This window comes from Falco cherrug, chromosome 2, assembly GCF_023634085.1.
Source record: "Falco cherrug isolate bFalChe1 chromosome 2, bFalChe1.pri, whole genome shotgun sequence".
Lineage (NCBI taxonomy): Eukaryota > Metazoa > Chordata > Aves > Falconiformes > Falconidae > Falco > Falco cherrug.
This window is the reverse complement of record NC_073698.1, coordinates 96302039-96329775: the sequence shown is the minus strand read 5'-3', so window position 1 is coordinate 96329775 and position 27737 is coordinate 96302039. Positions and strand designations below refer to the sequence as shown.

Here is a 27737-nt window from a genome sequence, read left to right as displayed (position 1 = left end):
CCTTGACTTCAATAGTTCTACACCACAAAATAATTTTTCTCCAGAACTGTTCAAGCTCCTATGAAATGATGTGGAGGAGAAAGCTTGTGTGAACAGGGAAGAGTGGCTTTCTCTCAGGAAGCCACCTGGATCTGCTGTGAGGGTTGTGAGGCTGGGAGCCCTTCCCCTTGCCATGAAAACTGCCATCCTTGATGAAAAATAGTCAGGCAAATCCAACCATGTTTTGACTCGATGTTTTTCCTCACTACAGCTTTCACTGTTTTCCTCAAAGCCATCAATGGGATAAATTTCTGGAAAGCTGCTGCCAGCTGCATATGCCCTGTGATTTCCCTGCAACAGGAATTCTTTAGCGAGGCAGTGATCCATGAACAAATTACTAGTCTGTTGACCATTACCTTGAATGACATTAGAGAATGTTTAACTGCCACTCTTACTTTCGTTAAACTCAATCCTGCCTAAATTAAAATCATTACTGAAAGTCACAGGTTTACTTTAGCAGAAATTAAGAGGTAGAGTTAACATTCTTTATTACAAAAAATCAAGACACATTCATACAATACAAAACTTGCTAATAAATTGTTATTTCCTTTCATATCCACAATTTCCTTAGCCTGGTAAAAGAAAATCACTGACAGATGGCCAAAGAACCATCTTTTAATAACCCAAATCACCTAGATTACACATTCATTTATATATCCCACAATAGACCTGCAGTATCTTATTCCAATAACTAAACATCAGTTCATTGACATTTACATAAATTCCATATTTTAGCACCATTCAGAGCACAAGAACCTTACAAAGATTTTGTCAAATCCTTTTGCATTACAGTGACTGTAGTTACATTTCATTAACATCCTTAATAGTGAGACCTCAACAATGCCTTGGCAAAACTTCCTCGTCATCCAGCATCAAACATTCTCACCACCTTCCAGACACATTCCATTCCAGCACTTTGGCACGAAACCATCCATTGTTGCTTTTAACCACTTAATCAGTGCCTGCTTCTGTGTAAAAGGTAAATCAGCCCTACTTCTGCCACACCAACACACCAAGCTCCCAAACCTAGAGTCCTCATAGGGACACAGTTACATCATTTAGCAAAAACCTTGGTAGAGCCAATTAGAGCTGGAAAAAAGCGTCTCTACACTCCCACCGTGCTGCTGGAAGGGCCCAGAGTTTGTAAGGAGATAGAGTTAATTCCACACTATTATGGAATGGGAAATACCTAAGGATGTAAGGTCCTGCTTGCATGTGAATCAGGATTGTAGGCTAACTGAGTTTTAGGCAGAAAATACGAAGGAACAATTCATTCAAATAGTGAAAATTAATAAAAGTAATGAAGCAAGTTGCAGCTTAATGATTAATGTTACAAATCACAAAGGTATGGAGAAAGACAGTAATTTCACAAAAGTATTTCATGCTGTGTTGTTTCCTGCTGTTGGATATTTCAAATTCCTCTTTCTTTTCAATGAGTAGAAAAGGAAGAGAAAATTATCCCAGTTTCACCTTTTTTGACTTGTGATTCAGTTCCTTTATTTTCTGCTGCTGCTTCCAACTGTGAGACTCCTAAGCAGGATGGGCCGGTGTGGTTTCACTGCTACTGAACTAATCCCATACTCTTTGCAAATAGAAATTCTCAGACTGGTCTCTCCAAAGCACACCGTACTATCTCAGTCATGTCCATATTCCACTTTTCACTGTGACTTGAACCCCATTAAATCTCTCTTTGCCAACCCTTTTCCAAAATATTTGCCTAGTTTGGGTGATTTTCTGTTGGTTTTCCTTAGGTATCCTTCCTGGAGTGTTAATCCTTTTCCCATCAGAAAATGCTTCCTGCAGAAACTCTTACTTTTATTTGAGGAAATATTGTTCTATCAGCCTGAAGAGCATTAACAATCTTCACCATACCATCTCTCCTGCCTGAGTCATTTCCTTCCCTTTTATGAAGAGCAAACAGTTAACAATACTTTGCACGTGAAGATTTTTTTCAGCTGTGCACTCTGCTAACCTGAAGGATGAATCATACCTCACCACAGCATCATTAGATAAATACTCATGCTGTTTAGAAATATTTAAAAAGGAACATCTGAAAGTAACCTATACAGTGCAAAGAGGTGAGTCTAAGATAAAACCCTGGAAAAAGGAGTATTTACATCCACCTGCAGAGTGTTTTTCTTTCTCCATTAAGATTTTCTGGATGGTAGCCATCAAAACAATCTGCCATGAATATCAAAAGGACTCTCAGTTACCCTTCAGAGAACCAGCCCTATTCCCTTTGCAGAAGATGCAAAGAAATTACATAGTAAAATAAGTTCTTTTGACCTCAGCACCCAACTTCAATGTAAAAGAGACAGCACTTCTCAGCTATCTCTTATGCATTCCTTTTAACTTATAAGTGCTGGCTACTTTTCCATTCCAAAGGAATTATTGCTGAGGAGCTCTTGACTCCATAAAGTACACCCATTTGGCACAGGCACTGTGAGTTTAATGCTTGTACTCAGTCTATCACACCGATATATGCTTACTATTGTGAGGAATGAATGATGCAGCCATGTCAACTGCTATTCTAGCTTTCGTACAATCTTGTAGTTACATCTTGAATTCAGGCAATGCCAGAAGAGACCTGGTTGTGACATCTATTAAAACAAACTTTAAGAATAATGCTAGAACAATGCTTACTATTAATACATAGCATTTTGCAGCATTGGATAAGCAACCCAGTTTGGAGTCTAAAATACTTCTGCACATGATCAAGGCAATAGAACGCATGCAAACACATATCATCTCCAAGGAGGTTTGTTTGATGGTCAGATAGATGCATTTTCATTTGTTGACTTTGCCTGGATGGCCATTTTTACTGAATAACTTGCTTTGAAAAAACAAGGGCTCAGTGGATAGAACAGTCTTTGGTTGTAGGAGATGTCTGCATTTAATATGACTCTGACTTGAATATTTCACCTTGTTCATATTTAAGAGGCAAAATCTGGGCTTCACTGAGTCCAATGAAAAATTGCCTGCTTACCTCAGCACAGCAAGGATTTTAAGTCAGAAGCTGTCTGTAAGTTTCTGTATGATGTATATAAAAAATGGATTTACTCTATAATTGCCACTACAAAAATGTCGGTATCCCAGTTACTACATATGTAGTCATAGTCACTTTATCTGCCTTTACCTATCTAAAAGGCAGGTATCAAGTACACACTAGCTGTCTATGACTCCTCATGTGACCAATATGAAAGATCACTCCTACAGAGAGATTCTGCCCGTTCTGAGCTAGGTTGCTAGAATATCTGGGATGAATGTTTGGAGATGCTATTTGCTTCCCATTTGTTATAGAAGATGCCTAGAAAATATGCTTAGGCCTAGTCAACTAATATTTGGACATTTAGATTGAAGTGTGATTAATCTCACACACAAAGCTTCACCTCAGACACAGCAGGATTCCTTTTTCCTCTTGCTGTCCTATGAAGTGACCCTTTTGATGTCTATAGACCTACCTGTCCATAAACAGGTCCACTGCTTTTATTCTGGTACCAATATTGACTTTTCAAACTGTTATTCTCTATTCCTGGTGCTACCCCTAATCATATGTTTACAGACTCAACAACCTTATCTCCATTCAGGCATAATTGCTAGACTAAATAAACCGCATATACATCCCCCCTTCCAACCTGGGCTCTTCCTTCTGATGATCCTTTCTCTGATCTTGGGACACTGAATATCACCTTTCTTCACTATGGAGGACCAGCATTTTGCCATCTTCCAGATGAGCTTCTACCAGACTTATTGCACTGTACTAGCAACCCTGTCTAGTTGTACTTTCTTAGGTGCTTTCCCTAGTTATTTTATTTCTATCTTCAATTTCTACTTTTCATCATCAGAGTTCCAGTCATGATCAATTTTCCACTTTGTTTCTGTTACTATTATAATATCTGATTAAAAATATGTCAGATGTATCAGTTGTAACAAATGATTTTTCACACATGGGTTTGGTTGCCTCTTTTTGCACTGTCTTAATTTTGACAATAAAGACTAGCGGTATAAGCCTTCATGCAGTGGAATTTGACGATTTTTTCTTCCCATTTGTCAAACTTTTAGGTCAGTGGGGTGTAAAACATGGTACAATGATTTTCCAGTGTTCAAAATCAACTGTGAGGCCTGCCTGCCCACAAGCACTACCAAACCTGAGGCGTAAGGAGGCAGCTTTTCATGCCTTCATGGAAACACAGAAAAACATACCCCAGCCTTATGCAGCCCTTCCTTTGAGGATGAACGCCACAAAATTTTCTCTTTGAGCCTTTTAGGTATGCCTTTAGAAGATGTGCCATCTTCACACCCTGTCCTGAGGAAGATTTCCCTTGCATCTCCTCACTATAGCAGAAGCTGGGGAAATGCCTGAACCTTGCTAGTGGGGCTGGTTCAACCTCTCTTTCTGCAGGCTCAGGTTCCTCAGCCAGAGGAGCCTGCTTGAGCTCCATAGCATATTCCTGTTTCTACACAAGATGTGGAGCCAAGGGCCAGCCTGTGGCCTCACTGTTCCTGCCATCAGAAAGGTCAGGGCAGGATTAGTGCTAGAGACCTTTGGAAACTGGCTTCTCTCTCCTATTTTTGGACAAGCAGGAAAAGCTGGGCCCGTGGGAGCACTTCTAGGGAAAGCTGTACCCACACACACCATCCCACCCCTCAGTATTATTTGCACAGACAGATAAAAGGTTGTCAGGACCTAACCCTACAGCACCTCTGTGTGCATGAGAACCAGAACAAGTGCAGATGCTTTATACCAAATCCATAAAAATATTTTCCTGGTCCTCTATTAAATAACAGTTTTGTAGCTGCTATTTTATATTTTTTAGCTGGACAGAATGACGTCTATTCCCATGTCTGCATAAAATTGGTCACTTTTTTTTTTTATTGCTACGTTTCTTCTTGCATTGTCAAAAATACGTGAAAGCATTCATACCTTGGTGGTAATTCAGCCTTGAATTCAGCCTTAGCCCCTGGCTAAGGGCTTATTCAGGCTCTAAGACTGGTGAGAACTCTACTTGTTCCTGCTAAATTTATTCATCCTGAGAGATTTCCAAGTAACACTAATATGGAGCACTGACTTCATAAGAACAGAAAGGCAAAGCATTCCTGTTTCATCCTCTCCACAGAGGGATGCAGGAAGGCAGAGCAAGGAGTCTAAGAAAGGTCAGTTTGGATGCAGCTGTTTGAATTATTGATTGTGAATAAGTAACTTTTTTATCTGTTGTTCTTTTAGTGTATATCTTTAAAGATTTATCCTAATTTCCTCAACTGGTCTTGCATTAGTAAGAATTTACAGTTTAACTTGGGGCACTTTCTTAATAATAACTCCTGTCTGTCTACATATATGCAAGGTAGGAATGCTGTGACCCAACTGTTAGAAGAGAAACAATATCAACTATTAATTTTACAGAAAAGTAAAAAGGTCTGTTGTTTTCAATTGTTTCAGCCCCTGTGCTACTTTGCACTGACTGTTATTCATGCACATGCCAAGGCTGAATTCAGTTGTGTTTCTCTCTCTTCACCTATGTGAATAATTTCAATTAGGATTGATGGAAACTATTCTTATGAGCAGTATTATGCTGTTCTGAACTCAGTCTGCACCTGTATGTATTCTTTAGGTTCTACATTATTCCTCACCTCAACCCACTACCATAAACCACTGACACTATATCAGAAATGTTTGTTTTCAAAGTAGTCTGGCAAAATCCTAACAGTTAAAAAAACCACCTCAAACATTTTCAACTCCAATTTCAACAGATGTTCAATGATCACATGGATGAAAACTGATGGACAAATTGAGAGAAAGAGATCACAGTCACTTGCAGAAATTAAAAAGATATGTTACTGATTGTATCAAGGAACAAATCTCCATTTGCTAATTTCTAAATCTGGGTTGGGTCTACCACTGGTTGTAACTGCTAGCCGTGATTCACCAGACAGGCCTTTCCTCTCTTCCCACACCCACAAATCTGGTGAACCTATTTTATCCTCAGTTTGGTCATCACTACTACTCACACAGACAAGATGACAAAAATAAAGATCAAATTGCCCCCTGCAAGTGGGAGATGGTCTTGCTGTGCTAGCACTACCTTCACACCTGCCACAGGGAGAGCCTGTTCCCAATTCCAAGAGGAATTAGACTCATACTTCCCAAGAAAGACACAGATTTGTAGGCTGGGAACTACTACTAGAGAGGACATACAATATTTAATTTATTTAAAAAAAACAAACAGCTGACATTCATGACATTAATGAGGTTGGAGATAAACATATATATATTGCTATTGAAGGGAACTTGTTCCAGGTTTAACCTAAAATAAATTATTATTCCTCTGCTTCTGCTCCTTAATCAGATCTTATAACATTGTTTTGATTTTAGAGAGCAACACTATTAAGCCCAGAATAATGAAACCAAATAATTCAGTAACTGTAGAACAGACACAGGCCTGTCTACATTCCTTATTTAACTTCTACTTCAAAAATACTCTTGACTTTCAAGCTGCCATATTGCTTTAGTGTTTTGACTTCTCATTTCATTTTCTGTGAGCCTCCTGAAAAATGTAATTTTCAAAGAAATAAAAAATAAATCTAACTTTCTGAAACAGATACTTCTTTTTACACAAATATTTAAAATCTGAAAATGAGACTGAAAACAGAAATGCAAAGTGAAGAAATGGAAGGATAACAGAAAAATATTTTCAAATGGAATAGTTTGTTTTCCATCTAAAATAAAAATGAGGAAGAAATAAAAACCTGCTAATAAAAACTTTCCCATCCTCTTGTGTGGCAGTTGCTGTCATTTTTTTAATGTTTCAGTGATGTAAACAGTTACAGTTTTTCATCCCTGTACAACGAGTAATGTTATGCAAAACACAAAGCCTCCATTTGCTGTCTTTCAAAGGCTCGATTATAAGCTATTCTATGAATTCATGGATTTTCAGGAATACTCCTAATCACTATCTATCTGCATGAATTAAAAAGAAACAAGATGATATTTCTTGAGAGCAAATATCTCCATACATTCAAGCAATTATATAAATTAGGACGGTTAGAGGAAGTAGACTTCTAAACCTCTAGTTATTATCCATTTTTAAGTGGAAGTCCAAGAACAATAGTCTTATGTTGCAGCATTGTATCATAACTTATGTATTTGCCATTCTCATGATTTTATAAAAGTAACACAGCACCCGCTAAGAGAATTGTTCCCACCCTGCTTGGAGGAAACAGCAAAGCATTGCTTGAACAATTCACCCAAGAAGAATGTTATTGAACCATACATTTTAAAAGAACCATACATTTTAAAACACACCTGTGCTGGCCTTGGGAAACAGCTCATGAGAAACTGCAGTTTTGCTAGCAGCAAATGTGCTTTCTCCAAAGACATGATTTAATAGGAATGCTGAGATGTTTGCACAGGGGCTCCTGCTTCACTTCGGTTTGACCCTTTGGAAACCGAAGATTCATGGGCTTGTATCTACCTCTATGTAAATCAGGACTATCTCCTTTGAAGTCAACAGATGTAAAAATCTGGGTGAGTAAAGGAGAATCAAGGCCTGGGGCTGTCATCCCTGCCTTGCTGCTTTTATTCAGGTTAGGATTTCAAACATATAATTGCAATTTTTTTTCCTGTCATTTGGGAATGTGGATTGCGGCTGAGCTGTAACAAAAGGAAGAAGAGGTGCAGACTTGCTTTTCAGACCTGCAGCATGGTGCCAGGGCAGGTAGCGTTGGCAGGTTTCCAGCTGTCCTGTCACTCTGAATGACCTCCCTCCGCGCTGATGCAGAATTTTTTGCTACCTCTGTCCCTCTCTCAGGCAGCGGCAATAATGACACTGTTGATCACATTGTAGCAGAAGACTTCATGCCTTCCTAATACATTGCCATGCTTCTAAACCAGAACTGCCTCAGCGTTGATAGTATTCAAGCCTATATCTTTCCTATACCATCTTTGTGAAATATATGAACCTCTCACACTGAACTGGTATCACCATTTGTGCTAGAGTTCCTTACTCAAAGCAAGATGAATCCCACCTGGGAAAATTATATACTTGATCAATGGCTTAAACATTAGTCCATACGTTAGAGGTGATGTTGCAAAGGTTATGGTTGCAGCTGATGTGTTCAGCAAACTGCCAGAGGCACGTGACCCGGTAAGGCTTGCTAAAATAAGTAGCATGGTGAGAAATTATATTACTTACAATCTTACTAACATGGTCTGCACTTGAAATAGAAAACCAATTTTATAAAATTAAAGAAAAGGAATAGTCTACTTCAAGAGTGGAGTTAATGCAAAAGCCTACCTCAGAAGAAAACACTTGTACCTTTACTGTTCACCTTCCACATGAATCAGTCTATCCTGGCACAGAGACTTATGTATGCAGATGCCTTAAGCCTCACAGTCTAAACCAAGAGTCTTATCCACATTGAAACATTCTTAGAAACATTGATTTTTGGTCTCTGGATTTTTTTATATGACAACCAAGTGCTAAATCAAAGGTTAAAACGTAAAAAGAGCTTCTTTCACTTCAGAAAGCACAATAAAAAGAAATAGCTCAGCATAATCTAAAACACCTACCATCAGCATTTGGGAGTGACCAGGGCTTCCCTCCATGTGAAAAAGACAAAAGTTAAGGCTGAAGTTCAGAACACTTTGCTATTTTCTAAATGGGCAACCGACCCAAAACCACAGGACAATATTGCATTTTACATTCCTGTATCTTAATATACACTTCCACTAGTAGAAAGACCAGTATGTGAAAAGACATTAGAAATGGTGTTACAAGAAAGTTGCCAGCACATCACTACATATGCAACCTGTGCACATTTTTTGTCTATGACTGGATTCCCAAAGCAGCCCCTCCAATGGCCTTCGGTCCAGGCGTGCCCTGGCCAAGTTACTGAGGTGGCCCAGCGTGTACTTGCTGTGTGCGTCCAACACTTCTTCACTCCTAAACCAGAAATGAAGGCAGTGTTTCCAATTAAAATGAATAGCCTCAGTTTTGGTGGTACGGATGAGAGACACTAGCAATACTCACTTCGTTTTGGTGCTTGGGCTTATCTGAAATTTGTGCTGCTGTAACTAAAAGCAGACTCTGGGAACTACTAGACAAGAATAATGAAAAAAATACTTATAATGTGTTTGATGTCAAATAATGGTTTAATGAAATCTCCCACGGCCAATAGTTCCTCATAGTGCTGTAAAAGCTGGTCATCTCAAAATGAACTGCTTAAAGAGCTGACACTTCAATTTTGCTGTCAATGGTGTCCTGCTGCGTTTTCTAACATGGAAAGAATATACTCTTCGCAATTAAGGTGCAAGATTAAAACAGATGATGCACACTGCTGTTTAGTGACCTACTATTGCTAATATAATGAAAAATGTGCATGTGTTTTCACCTGTACTTGCAAATTTCCAACTTTTCAGTGTACCCACACCTTAGGGATTATTATGCTTCCTACCTTTGGGACACACTGCTCAATGAGGGTCTCTTCACTGAGCAATTGAGAAATGGGATACCCAAACAGACAAAGAAGACATAGCAACTTTGCTGCTCCCTGAAAGACAACAATGGGAAACTACAGTGGGCTGGAGACAGTCTGCTAAATGATTTATGATGTACAGCCCATTCCTGAATTATTTTTTCCCTATTAGATGTGCATTAAAACATGGGAGCCTGACACATGGAAAATCTTATCCGGCCTCAAAGGGAAAAAAGTCCCCCATCCTTCCATTACCTCAAGGTTTGACCATTCCAAGACGATGCTACTGTCTTCTAAAGAGACTGTGCTATAGTTTGCTCTAACTCTGCTGAATACCAACTTGGGTTTCAAATACAGCTTTGAAATAATCATCATACCAACAGAGACTTTATCTACTACATTCATTGCTTGCATCTCGGCAGACTATTCCTCAAAAACCTGCCTTTGTTAAACACAGCATTATACAATGCTACCTCATTCCTAGTCACAAAACTTTCAAAAACCAGGGAATCCCCTCATCTAATACTTCACACTACATTAAAGTACCACATTTTATTTTTACACAAGGATTATTACCATGCCCTCAGATTTCAATTGATTGCTATGGACCATGTAAAATGCCACAGACCAGAGAAGCTACGTTTTCACATGGATGTTTTTATTGATTTATCAGGCATTGAATCAAGTATTGTAAAATAAACAGATTTTGTTTGTTAAAAAATGTCCAGAAGAATACCATTCATAGCAAACTTGTTTCCTCATAGTCATACAGAACATAAAATTGTCCAAGAAACAAGCAAAAAAGGAACACCTGACCAGTTACTGTCAGTTCGTGTGTGTATGTATGTATGTATGCAAATACACAAATTACACACTATATTTGTGCATATACTGGTGTGTGTGTACTCATACATATGTGTACATATATACACAAACATATGCACAAAGAGTACTGACTGAATTAATAGTCCACTGGAGAAATGTGGCTTAGTTCCAAATGAAGTATTCTGTGTTAAAATAAAAATGATACAGCACGGCCTCTAGATAACAGACCGTTCTTTTTCTATTGGCCAAAACCATAACCTGTCTTTAGACTCACGGTCTATCTTTACAATGAAAATATGTGAGATCATTTGGGATCTTTCCAAATTCACGGTATTATTCCATCCAGCTCAATCTCTGCCAACATTGTATGGCCAAACACTGAACAGCATTTTCAGTTTGTCCACTACTGAAATCAGCTTCTAAATTTAATATTTCTGGCAAAAAAGAAGACACACAGCTTTGCTGCATGTACTTAGGTGATACACCCTTTCCTTTTAGGCAGAAACTTGGCAATAATCCTAGATTAAAACTCCTTTCCTCCTGCATCTTTTTATCACTGCTTTGTATCATTCATCTCCTGTTAACTCATTATAATAACTTTCATGCCATCTCAGCTACCTCCCAAATATCCCAGGCCAGATCATCTGGGCAATGACATCAGCTTGTGTTGATAACATTGTGCTCAATTATAAAATGTAATGTTTGAGGATTTATTTACTTTTTCATTTTTGAGAGTATAGGTTTCTTGATTATTAAAGACACTATGATAAACACCGCAGTTCATTATATGTACACACTATTTTCCCTTACTTATGTCAACTCTGGAAAGATCAGTGACTCCAGCCTGTGAACCATGGGATGCTGCCCCAGCTGAAAGCTATGGTTCCTCTAACATACTGCCAGACTTTTCTCCATTTAATTCAGCAGTTAGAAGGGCATGTAAAGGGAAATCAAAGGAACATAGATAAGCATTTATTTTCTGTTAAAAAAGGGGAAAAATCAAATAAGCATGTATGTATTCCTTATTTTGCTCATAAGTTTTCTACATCATCATAAGGCAAACTGTAGTACAGCTTTGTACCTGGAGAATCAGTATTTTAAAAATCTGAAACTGAGCTTGGGACCAGTTTATTATGGACCCATTAGTGGAAAAAAGTGCATTAAGGCATCCTTTTCAAAAGACACCAGAAGCATGGTTATAAATTACTGAGCAAATCTTTTCCTAAAGCTCATATTCAATTCACCCTTTTTCTACACAGGCAGATTTTCACCACTTGCATAGTAACAACAAAACACTGTAGGAAAACCATTTTTTTAGTGTTGTCATATGCCTCAAGCATTTCCAAAAATGATCATTTATACGTAAACATTGTAGTAATTACAAAGGGATTCTGTTCTGTAGGAGGGAAAGAGAAAAAAAAATGCACCTGATTCACCTTTGAGACAAAGTAGGTACAACCTCTGTTGCCTTCCCTGAAGTTCATCCACCCATACCAGGATGAACATGGAGCCTACCCATGCAGATTCCTGCTGCTGCTAAAAACTTGCTGTTTACTCCTCGTTCACAAAGAGGACTGTGCTTTCCCAAACAACCCAGAACAATGGTAACTATGAGCAAACCAGCTGCAGTGTTTCTCCATACAGCACATGTAAAACAGATTTCCTTGCTTTGTTATAGAGACTGCATAGTGTATGACAATGAAACATTTGTACTTAATTTAAAAGAAATGGTAAAGTGGCACATGTCTCACTTCCTAGCTGTTGGCTGGGCTTGCTATGTTGAACCTTGTAAAATCAGCAATAAGCATTCACATGTCTACCATCAGAACCGTGACATCTTCTATTACAATCAACCCTTAAATGATGCCGTGCTTTATCAAATTAGTCTACAGTCAGACCTTGGATTGGCTGCTCTCCTCCAGTGTTGCTGATTCTCAGAGATGATATCAGTCTTTCACATCCTCAGTGATTCTACACTGTTTCCCAAAGATGAAAGCGAAGCACTGGTAGATGGGAACGTTGCCATCAATAAAATAAATCACCAGATGATTTATCCACTCACATTTCTAGGAGATATTCCACATGTTTTTTATGAACAGGGAGAGCACAGCCCTGTGAACAGAAGTAAATTAAACTTTCTTTTTCTGCTGTGTTGGCTAGCTTCACTTCCTCACTTGTTTATTTTTGTTCTTTTTGGTCTGCACACTCCCATGTGCAAAGTAGAAATTAGGAGAGCTCACAGTCAGTAAGACTGGTAATGAGAATGTTAACATTGGCACGAGTAAAACCTGCAGTATACTGACTTGTCCACTGCGCAGTTTTCATCCTTCCAATTTCCTGCTTTTATCCACTGCAAAATAAAATGATGTAAAGGGCTGATGAAACTTTAATTAATAGGACCGTCAATGTGCAAAACAAAGAAGTCATTTTCCAGATGTCCAAACCAGGCTTTCCCTTCTCTCTTTTTTTTTTTTTTTTCTTTTTTTTTTATAAATAATTTATAAATCTTCCTGTAAGAGACTAAATACAAAACCAACCAACCAAAACCAACTGCAAAGAAAGTTCTAAGATACTATTAAAGCCATGTCTTGTCCTTTTTTACAAAGTACACAGAAAAGAGATATTCTCCTCCTTTCAGTTCCAGCTGGATTTGGCAGCGACAGCTGGGATGCCATGCAGTTCCCCAGCTCTGGGCAAGCCCTGGAAGGCAGCTGCCTGGCCACCCTGGGCAGATGTGTCGTCCTACCTTTTGGCTTTTAGCAGTCATGCGAGCTGCTCGGAGGAGTCTAGGTGGTCAGGGATAGGCAAGCCAGTTATAATGGTCAAACACTTATTCCACACAGTGAACGTGGGGCACACCGGCTGCCCAAATGTAATGTCAAAAGTGTAAAGGTGTAGGGAGTTCAAAGCATCGTAAAAAGCAAGGGAACCATTGTCATAGTCCAGCAAAATCCCGACCCGTCGGAGGTGAGGCGCAGGCTCGATGGGGATTTCTTTGCTGTTGTGCCGCACCACCCATGTGTTATTGCAGCGGCAAAGCACCCAGGAGGCAGAATTCTTCCCGATCCACTCATGCTTTGGTGCTGACTTGTAGGAAATACCAATGGCATACCTGCAAAACAAAAAAAAAGCTCAAGGAAACAAATGCTTCCTGTCACGTTGATCTCTTGTGAATGTTAAATGTTAGCCCAGAGGACTCACTGGAATCCCCCAGCCTCTTCTGCTGGTTAAATTCTAATTAAGTGATGTTTTACCACAATATCTACACAGGCTTAGCTAATGTTTTTCTCCATACCTCTTTTGGATCTGAGAGGTCAGAGAAACTTTATTGTCCCTCATATTGTTTGTAGTTTGGCTGCTATGATAATGTTTTTGCCTTTGGTATTCAAAAGCAGGTTTGCTGAGTACTCAGCAACTCAGAGTTTAAATCACTGGGCCTCAAATTTCTACTTTCAAACAGATGAAAACAGAGGAATTCCTTGATTTTAAAATACACTGCTATCTGTCAGCTAATCTGATCTCTCCTTGCTCCTTTAATATATGGCCCAGAAGAAGGAATGCAAGAGTAAGCACCAAAGGACACATTAAGCAAAAAAAAAAAATTGCCATTCCCAAATATGTTTTGCCAGATGTTGGTGTGGTTTTCAGATTCAAATGAGCACTTCTGAGACTGGGTTATGGGCCAAGTGAAGCAATTGTAGGTGAAGACATTTGCGCTGCAAACCATAATTTATGGCAAGATGTGCAGGGTCAAAGGATTGTGAAAATGTTGTCATTAAGGGACACTGAGGGCAAATACCTGATTTCTCATATATAACAGAAATGTAAAAGTTCCTCACGTTCTAGAGACACTGCAGTATTTGTTGGGCTTTCAACCAACAGAGATTAATGTGCCATAAGTTACTTTATTTCCATTCCTTAGTGTTGGCACAGGCAAACAGCATTTTTCTTGTTTGAGACAGTGGGCATACCTGAAGATCTTACTGATTTTTCCACTCCATTAACCTCCATCATGACTGTTGCCTTTGAATCCCAAAGGGTGACATCGCTTCCACTAACTAAAAGGCCCCTGAAATCGACCCCTGTATGACACAGAGGACCATTCAGAGGTGGAGGAATGCACTCCTGTTCCTGCTCCTCGCTTCATACCCTGGGGCACAGACCTACAGCTCTGCTGCTTCGAGCCCCCTCCCCAGACGCAAATCTAACTTCCACCCCTGTAAAACTGGACCATCGCATTGTCTTTATATTGATTTATTTCTTTCTTCTTACTGAAGGGCACTAGGTTCTTTCACATTTAGTAAAGAAATGATCACGCTTAGAAAGTTCGCTCTGTCGTATAAACAAGATGAAGCTTTCTGAGCTCCCCAGTTCACTAAAATCAAAATGCACTGTGTGTGGATTCACAGTACAGCCATCCCGAGCATGGAGATGTGAAGGCCGCTAAATATAAAGATGCTCTATCTGGCAGATTTAGTTCCAGAGCCCAAAAGTGCTGGAAAATGGGAAAGTAGTCTGATAAATTATGTGAAAGTATATGCTTGTCTTGCTCTTATACTGTTCCCCATGCCTCTGCTACTGGTCTCTGTCAGAGAAACTGTGCCAGGACCTGCACAGTATGAACTGGTGATTCTTTTCACATATATTTTTATATACATACCATGTACTCCCGCTTATAACCACTTCCCAGTAATGCCGCCCGCTGTCAATGAACACATTGCCAGCTACTCCATAGCTCCCTTGGCTCGTGAATCGCTCTGGTGTGTGACTCTTTTTGGAGGATGTTTCATCACGTTCCACTGTCAAGTTATCATGAGACACTTTCAATTTCCTATGAGCAGATTTGGGGTCCAGTTTAAATGGCTGACCTAGAGACACAAAGATGGCAGAAGAATGGTTTGGCTTTGATTTTGAAAAGGATAGTGGATTAGCAAGCCTCTAAGGAGCCCACAAGATTACATAACCATATTAATCTCCCCCTTTGAAGCATGTTTGAGATAGATGAACCTATTCTGCTCCCTGCAATAGCTGGTTTTCATTGTCAGTTTACTGTCAATCTCATTGTGCACTAACTTCCCTGTGTAGATAATCCCTGAAAAGAGCCCTGCATAATCATCATGTCCATTATCTCTGACCTAGAGGTAACCTGACTACTCTAATTCTTCAATGTAATTGAAACCAATATACATGCTAATAAAGGTCTGAGGGTTGCTTTTTTCACAGCATATTAGATTTAGAATAAATTGCATTCTATTAATTCTGTAAGGATAAGGCTTCATAATGACATCTTCATCATTACTACAAAAAGTATGATTTCAAATCCCACAAAATGAGTTTGAAAATAAGAAGAAGCCCTAGCCTTGTCTGTTCATTCACTCACAGCTTTATTTATAACAAGGACAGTCAATAATTCAGGATCACTTTGGAAGGATGCCCATGTGGTGCTGGATACTGTACATTAAAAAGAAGGAAGTGAACTGTAAATTGGTCCGAATAATACAGTGTAAAAACATTACTGAGGCTGTTGCTCTTGGCAAGTATCTTCAGCTGTAGCACAAGGTTTGTAGACAATAACAGGAAGCTTTTTGGTAAACTGAACCCTGTAGATATATAAAGCCTGCCACGATTTTGACAGGCTTGCTCATTGTGTCAAAAAGCAGAATGACCATTTACCTCCACCAGGAGACAGCTAGGAGAACATGACTCCACAAGTGGTCCAGCAAAGCCCTTTTCCCTTCTCACTGTCTTTTGTATCAAGGGGAAAAAAATGTAAGTGGAAGATTTGATGACATGCACAGAAAATACAACTGAGCGTTCTCATGAAATCTGTGTGAGGCACCGAAACATGCACTTCAAATAAAATGTAAATTGTTCAGTTACCTACTTTTGCAATGTGTATTTAGTTATGCATTATGACCAATTATAAGATAAACCCATTGGAAAGTACATGGGGCACATTTTATCTACTTTTTCTTATTGTTTGGTAGCAGTAAAATACCTACAGCCTGCTTCTCTAACTGGTTAGCAGACTTTGTGTTGCTGAAGCAGTATCTGAAGGATGTCCTTCTCTGCACTGGCTTGTATCTAGTCACATAATTTCTCAGTCACCCAAGAGACTGCTCTCGTGCCACGCTGGGTCACAACGAGAGAAAAGGATAAAAGATTGCTGTTTTCAGATGGGACCTCTGTTTATGCATTTGCTTGTGTTACCAGGTTTAACAAGACATAGATTCTTGGTAGCAGATGTGGGGTTTGTAGGAGTAGATTTTACACAGAAGTCCTAGCCAGGTTAATAGCAGAAAGGAGAAAATCAGAAATGGGTACATGGCATTCCCTGCAGCCTCCTTCTTGCAACATTTGGTACTGCCCCTCTTTGAGCACCCTCCCCTACAATGATCAGGTTTCAGAGGGTGCACAAATCCCAGTGTTCTCTTTCCAGCTCTCAGAGCTGCCTGTGATGACTACGTGACTGAGGGATTGGCTGGGACACAAGAAGAAAAAGGCTGAAAACCAGTCTTAAAATTGCTATACTACATCTGCTAATAATTTGTCTAACCATTGTTTTTCTGAAGTGGGATCTCTGACTACTCTACCACCTTGCTGAACTCCATAAAAAACTGAGGGGGATGAAGCTAAGAAGTTTTCCAGTGTCCTAAGAAAGAGATCATTTTGGAGGATAAAATTAAACTAGCAATTATCTTATGAACACTGTACAAAAAATAAAATGCTTTATTTCAAACACAAGAAAAGTTTTTGCTTTGTAGAGGAAAAAAGAATAGAGAGGAAATTAAAACAAAACCACAAAAGAGTATTTTCAATCATTTCACATGTGATGGCTGTGTTCCTAAATGGTATTTCCAGTGACCAAACTACAGATGCATCTCTCTAAAAAAAAAAAAAGAAATAAAAAAAAGGACTTTCTGTACTACTGAAGACTTGTAATCTTGAATTAAATTAAATAAGTGGCTTACATTGTGGGAAGAACTTTAAACAAGTGAAACTACTTTGTGATCTTATATCTTCTAAAGATAAAACTTAAAAAGGCAGACAAGAAAGGAGAAGAATGTGTGCGTGCCGGATCTCACGTTACTCACTGTTTGTCTTGAGCTTGCCGGGCTCGCTGCTTCTGCTGCCTGCCTGATTAATGGCCTTAACAATGAAGATGTACTTAGTGCCACTCTGTAACCCGTGCACTGTGTAGTGGTTTTGTTTGATATTGGGAACAATCATCCAGCTGTCGGCTGAGTTGCATAAACCTGCAATTTAAGAGCACATCAGTCATAGCATAACAGTTTATAACAGAGGAACATTTAGAGCACTCCCAAGCACCCAACAACCCATATGAATTTTACTTCTGTACCTTTTAAAGTGTTGTTACATTCACTGAGTTGCTACTTAATGCCACTAACTCATTTCATCAGCCCTCAGCCAAGGTACCTTTCAAGTTCTTGCTCCGTGAAGTCAACCAGAAAAAATGGCCATTTAAGAAATGTCTTGGTGGAGGCACAAGCAGTCTGAGATTTTTCATATCCCAGCACAAGGAATTCTTTATTGCTTAAGAACTAGAGGATTATGGAGATCCCATCAATCTACTGTTTGGATTAATGAACTCCACCTAAGCCTCAGAAAACTAACGAAAGCAGTAAAGCTAGGAGGGCTGGGAGGCATGTTTGCTGACAGTCCCCAGGTATGCATTCCTCAGGGCCTGAACCAAATCATGGGAGGCCAAACAGGGTGGAGCATGGGCTTCAGAGAAGGGTTTGGCTCATACACTTCAAACTTTGCCAGGATGCAATCTAAGCCAGTAAATCTGATGCATCCAACTTTTTGATTTATGCCCTCATGGTTAGATGACAGCTGGGAAAGAGCTGGATAATTTTCCAGTTACAAACTTTTTGGGGTATGTTTGATGCCTACTGCAGAAGTATAATATGCAGGAAGTAAGTAAACTAAGAGAGGAGCAATATCATCTTCAAAACAGGAAAATACTCCATTATGATGAACGTACTCACCTACATAAATTTTTCCTACTGTGATATAACTGCAGTGACAGTCAATCACCCATACTACTTACTGTACATTTTTGACAGCTCCTCATCTCATGGATCCCCAGTCTGATAGCTCTCTTATTACAAATGTTTACATAAGTAACTAATTTAACGTTCATGAAGTATATATATTCATAACATTTTATATAGTTGTACAACTAGAAAAAGATACATGTACATATGTAAGGCTGGAAAACTTAAAAGAAAAATTCTTGACTGGATTAAGAACTTGATTTCTTGTTCTCTGCCTTTGCTGGGCATAGCACATGTTATGAAAGCTACTGTTATTAGAAAACAGCTTTCAGCTTTTAACTCATGTTTCACCAGCAAACCAGTAAGTAAGTACTAGTGAAGAGAATCTTTCAGAAGTCAGTAGCAATTTCAGCTCTGCATATTAGGCAATACAAAACCTTTATGTAAAGTAAAACTTAAAAGGCTACGGGACACAAAACTCAAAAGAAAAAGAACTGTGACACAGGTTTACAGACTCATAGACAATTCATAACCATACTGGGAGATTCCTTCCTAATTTGGGATGTGCTTTTCCTGACAAAAGTTCATTAGAAACAGAACTCATACCCCAAATATCAGTCTAAGAATTGTGTAGTTTTTGTCTCAAAGTTCTCTGATATTACATGTAACATCCTTGAGAGGCAGGCAGGTATTCATCCTGCTTGGCAAACAGGTAACTGAGGCACAGTTTCAGGTGTGACTCAGATCATCTTGTCAGCTGCAATGTCTAACCTATTTTTCTGGGCTCTGAGACAGAAATGAGTAGTTTTTTCACTTCTCCAGGTATAAATATCCCACCACAAGTGCCTCCCTTTTCTTGGCCACAGAGAAGGGCTAGGCAACTAGCATAGGTCAGATCTCTACCTTCAGGTATCTCAAATGAGATGAGATGAACCCCCTCCACCACACTGATTTGAAATCTGGAAGTCTAAGCCTGTGGCTGAATGCACACTTGGGTTGTGGCTTTTAGACCAAGATTTACCAGAATACGAACAGCTCTTTGTTGCTGTTTCTTGGTGTAAAGTGGGAAAACAGAATTCTAGTATGTTCCTCATGCTCCAACCAGTGAACATCCTGACCCCACGTAGCCTCCCTAAATATCAGCTACAAGGGGTTCAAAGAGCATGCTATATGTGGATAGAAGCAGCGAAGAAAAGCAACCTTGCGGCACTGTTTTTCTCCAGACTATTGAAAAACTAGGTCATACAAAGCAATCATCTGTCTACCTCGGAAAAAAAGAACTCAGTGTTATACCCCATGAAAACCCCAGTTGTGCCTAGCACTTGTAGTAAACTGCTTATAGCAACATCAGTCCACGTCTTGTTTCACTAAACCATACATACTGAAAGATATTTATTTTTTTAGGCTGGGTGTGAATGGGTTTCCTAAGAGGAAGAAAGGAAATAAAAGTAGCAGTTTCCTGGCATAAAATATTTCACTGCCTGCTCAGAGGATTCCTCATGTTTTCCCAGTAAAAATTTGCCACAGGTATTAAAGGCGCACTTGCTCTGTAGCTGAACTGCCACATTGATTTTGCATTGAGACTATCCCGTACCTGACTCATAGCTCCTCTTGCAAAGCGTTAAGTTAAAACAAAAGAAAATGAAGCACTGGATTTAGAGGGAGTCCAGCATGACCAAGGAATCCTTAATTCAGATGCCTCTGATGGGGCATTGAATACCATATAACAGTAAGTGGGATGGATCCAGGCAACGGTCCTGGAAGTGTCTTCTCCTTCCACAAGCACACTTTGAAAGCAGAGGTCTATGGTATGCATAGGCCATATATAAAAAAAAAACCCTTACACAGACACAGAAATGTACAGATTTTTGCTAAATTATCTCAAAACTACATTTACATTAGTCACTACACCTCTCTAAAGGGCACATTTTCTAGGCTTGAATTACACATTTTATGATACCCTCCACAGGCTGATCACTCTGTAACGAAGCATAAAACTTGGATCTAAATAGGTATATGAAGGACTGTAAAGGTACAGTTGCAATGCTATTAGTCTCTTCTCCAGTTTGTCCTCTCCTACTGTGCATGTGTTTATACATACAAAATACCCACTACTATGCAAGTACTCAGAGTAAATTATTATGTTATTAAATAATCCAGTTAACGGTTAATTTAGATTTCTATGTATAGAAGGCAGAGCCACAATAATTTTAGGTAGTGCTACACCTTGGCTTCTGCTTCTAGGGTTAATGTCGAAACAGTCACAGGCAGGTAAACATTCATTCTACCTGACCTTGACCAAAGATCAGAGTTCCTGAGTTAGGACGTTACTTACCCTAAACTCTACACAGTCAACTAAGAGAGTTGGTAACCCTCCTTTTGACCTGATTCTTGTTCTAAAGGAAGGCTCTATCCTCTTTGATGGCACTAGAAACCTTGGGTTTTTTTCTTTGACTTGCCAGTCTTGGGCATCCCAGACTACTGGTGTTCAATAAATGTCGGGTGTGCAGTGACTGACTCCGTTACTTTGCTCAACAAACCTTGCTGTCCCAACAAGCTCAGCTCTTGCCTATGCACCAAGGGACTCAGTGACGTGTCCACGTGCTGCTTCCTGACTGTGAGCTATCTGATAACAGGCTTTAACTCGAACTCTGATGCAAAAATCTTGGGAATTAAGTTTTGATGGTGTCAAATTACAAGTCCCAAATCCTTCAAAACAGAGAATAGTAACTAGTGGCAGACAAGTTAAGCTTTTAGGTATGAAAGGATATTTTGTCACTGCATTAAAAGAATTTGTCTCCAGGTATGCCCTGTCAGGACAACCTTTCTTCTGTGAATGCAAAAGAAGATGATTAAGAAGGTTCAGGGAAATGAGCAAGCAGCCTGGTAACATGGGTATCCAGGGGTAGCGTATGCCCTCTCAGCTCCCTGCCAGTGGCAGCAGGTTAAGTGGAAAAGTAGACATCTTCTCCTCACTGGCACAGCAGTAGGAAGTAAGGGTCTCCTACTGTACCCACTCCTAACCCAAGCTATGTTCAGGTTTCTTGTTTCAAAAACCCAGGGCTTTTTACAGGGTTATGCAGGTGGTAAAACAATGTATTTCAAAACTGTAACCTACAAAAATGTAGAGAATTTAAATTACATCCTGGAATGGTGCAGTGAGCACAGTGATGGTCCATACAGGATGTGTGAGTTTTTGAAAACAAGTTTCTCAGACTCTGGAGGTAATAATTTGTAGAGCTATTTCCCTGGTGTTGGCCGTTGATGCACTTTGAAAAACAGATGGAAAAAATCCCAATGTGTAAATCCTCCTAAAATTTACACTGGTAGAAATTAATAAAATATATCTTCCTGAAAACTAGAAGAGAAGCACGAAAGCCATGGGAAGGTTATTTAATCTCTTGAGTATTTTAATTATTATAAAATGCTTTATTTAAAAAAATTATTACCCGTTCAAATTAGTAGAACAAATACAGTAGGTGAAGGTAACAGATAGCTCTCCACTCCTACTCTGCATTCCCATGTGAAAGAAAATCATATACGCAGCATTTCTGCAAAACACATCACTTTTTTTTTAAGAAATGCACTCTTTTGATACTTTTCAAGAAGCAGAAGTTTTCTTGGTTTTATCCCAAATTTGCTCTTGTACCATTAAGATACTCACCAAAATCCTCTGTAGCAATCTGAAGATTAAAAGGAATATGTTTTTAATAAATTAAAATTTCCAGAAACAGACAAAAGTTAGAATATTCAAAAAGTAATTGGTGAATCATAAAGTCACTGTTTTTCATGGAAACTTGGGCTCCAAATTGTCTTAGATCCTTCAACAAAATTTTATTGTGTCTCATAGGAAGAGCAGCCATGTAACACTGAAAAAGTCCTGGCAGTATGCTGTACCCTTAATACAGTGCTTTTTAGTATTTAGCTGATAACTAACCTAAATTCCGCTTACTAGAAAAAAGAAAGTTATTTACTGCTTTTTGTCTTGAAGAGAGATGTGTTTTTCATGAAGACACCTTGTACCATGGCTAGTAAAAACCTAAATATTTAAATTATAACCTTCCTGAAGCACATTAAAGCAAATCTATGATGTTAAAAAAAGTGCATACTCAATAAATACTTGAAAATTTATTGAAATGGAATAATGAAATTATAACGCACGTTAACTAGCTAGTAACAAAGTCATTTTGAAAGCCTTTACAATATTCAGATTGCAGGTAATTAGCCGCCTCTCAGAAATGCAAATGTGTGAATGGTACAACTCTGAGAACAACTGCTTTAGTAAAAGCCTGCTTCATTTAAAGTTCTTATGCACAGAAGAGGGCTGCCAGACATTTAATAGCCAAGCAGTTTGGCCACATTTGGAAATAATCTTTCCTGTATGAAATAGGATTCAAAATGAAATACTCTATTTGGAGCTTTTCCATCAAATGTTAACTCTCCAATTTTTCAGTTAATAAAAAAGAATATAGTTGATTATGTTGGACAGAAAATACACTAGAAAAACATAGCATTTCTTATTTTTGTTACTGAATTCTTCGCAATCTTGGAATGATATATGCCTCTGGTGGGGGAAATGTACTGAGGAGTGGAAAGTGCAGTCAGTATGGCTATGTGGTTTTAAGAAATGGATTCCAAAAGAACAGTCTCCATTAGCACGGTAGGTGGGTATGTATGCAAAGTGATTCCTGTTGTCTCAGGGGAAAAACGCTTGTTGGTTTAATGTAGTACTCTAGCTACTCTCTTGTGACTCATTCATAGCTACAAAAACACAGAACTGAAGACTATGAACCTGCTTACATTATCTGCTACAGGCAACACACAATACCAATGGAAACTTTTTGGGATATGACAGAGAAATAAATTCTAAAAATAAAGACGTGCATCAGCACACAAATACCATAAATAGAAAGAAATTTCTGCTAAATGCTATTTCATTAAAGCAAGACAAAAAGAAAAAAAAAAAATCACTTAGCTTCAGTTCATCAAAACTTGAAGGCTGCTGCACCTGCTAATGCTACTCACAAAGAAAATAGCTCTCTGTGTTCAACCACACCACTAAGGTACACTCTGGTATTCTAGGGACAACCTTGGAAAGTCATTTATAAAAGTTGGGATATTAGATCCTTCTGCAGGACAAAGAATATAATCTAACGAAGTGAAGAAACATCCAGGCAGTGTTCTAAGCAAAAACAGGACGTTAGTGGGCAAATCTTCAGTACCAGCGGATGCTGTAATGAACTGGGAGAGTCTCACTTGTTGGAAGCATGGGCAGATCTGTAGCAGTTAGATTTGGCATGAATATCTCCATTGGAGGTGTTCAAGTCTACTTTAAGTAATGAGATTAAAAACAGCTTTACAACATTTAGATAACTCTTATATACGCATGTATTTAATTTGGGTTAACTTTATAGCTTTCAATTAAATTGAAACTAACAGCCAGTATATTTGTGTTAAGAGCTAGCTGCATCAAAAAAGAGAAAAGGGGGACACACACCTGTTCTTTCATTTCTTTCTACTGTCATTTAAGGTCTTTGGCAAGAAACAAAGTTTCTTACAGTGCTACTTTGTTTTATCTTCAAACTCTTAATGACACCATTTTTGCAAAGTGATAAACTAGAAGTTCAGACTGCACACTGAGCACTTCATACTCTGCAAAAATTATCATATTGCATCGCTGAGAGTAGAATAATAATACATGTTTTGCAGATCAAAGCTTTCACCTCCACATGGGACACCTACAATACAGCCTAAAAATGAAATAACTTGTTATTTATTCACTAGTAAGAAAAGAGTAAAACCCCACCTCACAAAGGTGTGGAAATGGCATACCTTTCTGCTGCTATGTTCACACTTAGAGCCCATTACTGACGTGCATAAAGTTTTCTAGCATAAAGCATAAAAATGGGTTTCTAAACAAGCAACGTCCTGAGTTATCACTAAGTCCTGCCTGCTTAATAGCAATTAATCAGGGAAGCTTTTCCTTCCTTATCTACCTTGCTTCGTTCATTCCAAATTACTATTAGATATTTTTGTTATCCAGCTTGCTCAGATGTAGGAGCATGTGTTGAAGTTTACTTGGTCTTTCCAGCAGTCTTAATTTTTACACTGTGTTTTCTAAAATGAAGCTGTTTAGTGAAATACTAAATGGAGATTTTCACAGAACATACATCAAATTATCAATAGCCCACCCTATTTTTTACTCAATCCTGAATATCATAATATAGTCACAGCATGCTACTTAAAAATGGTGTTAAAATGCCAGCACATGAATCCTCAGATATCCTTTCAGATGGCTTGGAAAACTAACTCCAGTTTAGTGGTGGAGAAAATGAGGTGCACACAGCAACAGAGTCAGTACAAGAGTCTGACTCAGTACTGAAACTTGGCATAGACCTTACCATTTTTCCACTGACGTAAAGCACGTAAACATGTCCACAGCACTGACTTTCATCAAAGTATCTCAACAAATTTTGTAAGAAGAAAACCACTTCTGCACTGAATCAGAACAAAGCCTATGTAGCTCAGTGCATGGCTGGGCTATCTGGTGGTGGCCAAAAGCAAAGAGTGGAGGAAGGTGTTAAGGAACAGGGAAAGCACACCGCAGTCATTTCTTACCATGCTCTCCCAGACCTCAACAGCTTACAGCTCTGGGACTTCCTGAGCCAGAATGATGTCTCTGCGCTTCATTGTTCTCAGTGGATTTATTTTATTTTTTTGCATGAGCTGTCCAGTCATCTCTTGAACTCAAAACCACAACAACCTTCTGTGGCAATGAGTTCCCAATTTAAACACATGTTGACCTAACAAACTTGACCTTTTGATTAATTTGGTTTGTTTCAGAATTCTTGTTTCATAAAGCAAGTATGTGTCAGCTAGTGGTATTCCCGTTAAACATATGGGTAACAGGAAGAACTTAAAAGACTTCTCCAAGTTCATAATCAATGATCATTATGCACTGAACCCAGAACTGTTGATTTCCTGACCAAAGATTAGATGGTATTTTTTTCTTGGCAAAATAGTTATTTAACAACAAAACGATCCAAAGAATAATCAGTAAATTTGTTCACTAAGGAAACTCACAGATTCAAGCAGAGACTGTATTTAATAGAAAATGTGCTACAATACAAAATATAAAGCAATAACTGTTAATGCCATTATAAGCTGAACAAGGTTACCATATTAATTGTTGTTCCACTGATGTTTGCTGCCTTAGCTGCCAGTGCACTGAGCCCTATGCTTTGTAGCCCTGAAGGCAGTAAAAATCAGAGGGAAGGACCTAAATCTGTATTTCTGACAGGGGTCCAGTTGTCAAGGTTACCTGAATGACAATGGGGCTGCGGTTCTAACTAATGACCAGTTCAACACAGGCTCCCAAGAGCCTGACTAGCCCAGACAACAGAACTGAGCTCTTTGTCCATGCTACATCTGCAACAAGGGGCCTAGGATGCAGGAGACAAGCCCTGTTAACGTGGACAATACTTGTGCCGTTGGGAATATGTGCTGGTTTTACCCTTCGAAAGCTCCTGCTGCATGGCGCTCCCAGAAAAGGCACAAGAAATTTTAAATTAGTTAATTCTGAATTTTAAACCCTTTTGAATAGTTATTGGTTTGGATTTAAAATTTTGACTTTAAATCTTCCTAGAAAATATTTTTCCTTTTGCTCTTGACAGATAAGTACATTTATATTTAAAGACACTTGGTTTACAGAGAAATCATAAGGCAACAGAACTAGAAAAGGGAAGGTTTATACTTACTAACAACATTAGCTTGTCCAGTGAAGATGGTGTACTGCAGCTCGTAAGAGACCACACTGAACTCATCATCTGACGTCCAGTGGACAGTAATGGTATCGTAAGAAGCTGTACAGAGCTCTTCCCGAATAGTGGGTGGGTTGGGAGCTGTGAGATAGAACACAGGAGGTTTGCTGACACCATCAGTGAAATATTTCCCTTCTTACCTAAGATTAGGGGATGTATCTGATGTGTGAGTTTGTATCTATACCATCCAACAGACTTTTTAACAACTTTTTGCTAATTCAGCATTAACTTCGATGACCAATAAATTGTTGCGAAGGAAATCTTACTATCAATATAACCACCTAGGAAACCCAGATTTTGAATATATTTTGTATTAAAGCAGCTTTAGTTTCAGATGCCCTAGCACAAGTGATGTGTTGTGGGTCACCTTAAACAGTGGTTAAATGGGTACAACTGACATGTTACTTTTTCTAGGATTGTTCTGACCATCACACCAAAATTATCAACGTTTCATTGATGCACACATCAAGAGGGAGAGTCAACACTCCTCACTGTTGACTTGATGCGGTGTTTACCTAGCCTGTCTTACCAGAAGAGATTGGCATAAGAGGCATTTATAATTCTGGGAAAGCCTCCAAACATTTGTGCTTTCATGCCCAATCTTCTCCTCTCTCCAAATTTTCGTTTCCTAGCTATCCATTCTAATACAGATGCATACAATTTCTATTGGCTATATAACAGCCTTAAAGATGTCTTATCATAACATCATGACTGTGTGACTATTACAACCTAATCTTCAATGTCATTGCTGATTAAATAATTCTAGAAAAGAATTCAAACACTTCAATAAAAAGCTGTCCCTCTGTTTCATTTTTTTTAAATCAACAAGCAAGATGTCTGTCTAGCAAGCTATACATTCTTCTCTGGTATTAACACACAACTTTGTTTTAAAGACCTATTTAAAGAAGTGAAATTTGAAGTAAACAGGTCTAAATTGTCTTTGCATTCTTTACAAAGCCAAACACCTAAATAAGAAGCAAATGGGTCTGTCTTTGAAAGATTGGTGGGCCTTCCTGCATGCTTGCCTAGGCGGGAGCTTCGTTCGTCATCATCTTCCTTACAAGCTACCATCATGCAAAAGAACCCCCAAATCCTTGTGCTTAATAGTGTTCCTCTCTGATGTCACAAAGTGAGGGAGGAGGGCACTCAAGCTGAAACAACCAAAAATATGCGTGTATTAAAGGAAAAGGAAGGCAACTCTGAATGGTATTGTTGCTGTCAGCTCTTTAACTTCTGGTAGCCACAAATAATGGCCTTAAAAAAAAGTCCCTCTGAAGGAATTCCACCTTTACTTTTGCAACATCTTATTTTTGTGAAACATCTATTTTACTTGCCATTAAGAATTTTTATAGTTCATGTCCCTGGTTTACTGATGTATGTTCCCAAGGATTAAAGCGTGGACATATTTCCAAGCAGCCTCTTTCAACCAAGGGGCATAAGGAAACATTTAAATGTGTTTCCTGGTATGACCATGATTTGTGATGCTCTAAATATAGTAGCACAGAAGCTTACCAATGCCGTTTTTTTTTTTTTTTTTTTTTTTTTTAACTCAGCAGAGGAG

At 38.8% G+C, this 27737-nt stretch overlaps 1 protein-coding gene across 2 annotated transcripts in view; it reads right to left on the bottom strand.

Annotated features, from left to right (window-relative positions):
- Nucleotides 1-638: 638 nt before the first annotated feature.
- Nucleotides 639-27737, bottom strand: part of MID1 (midline 1) — a 166616-nt gene continuing 139517 nt past the window's right edge. For both annotated transcript variants that reach the window (XM_005434512.4, XM_027798655.2), the window contains exons 7-10: nucleotides 26114-26257; nucleotides 17430-17591; nucleotides 14996-15203; nucleotides 639-13447 (exon numbers count right to left, since the gene is read on the bottom strand). In XM_005434512.4, coding sequence (XP_005434569.1) covers nucleotides 13099-13447; nucleotides 14996-15203; nucleotides 17430-17591; nucleotides 26114-26257 — 863 coding nt within the window. In that variant the 3' untranslated portion in view covers nucleotides 639-13098. The remainder of the gene's footprint in view (nucleotides 13448-14995; nucleotides 15204-17429; nucleotides 17592-26113; nucleotides 26258-27737) is intronic.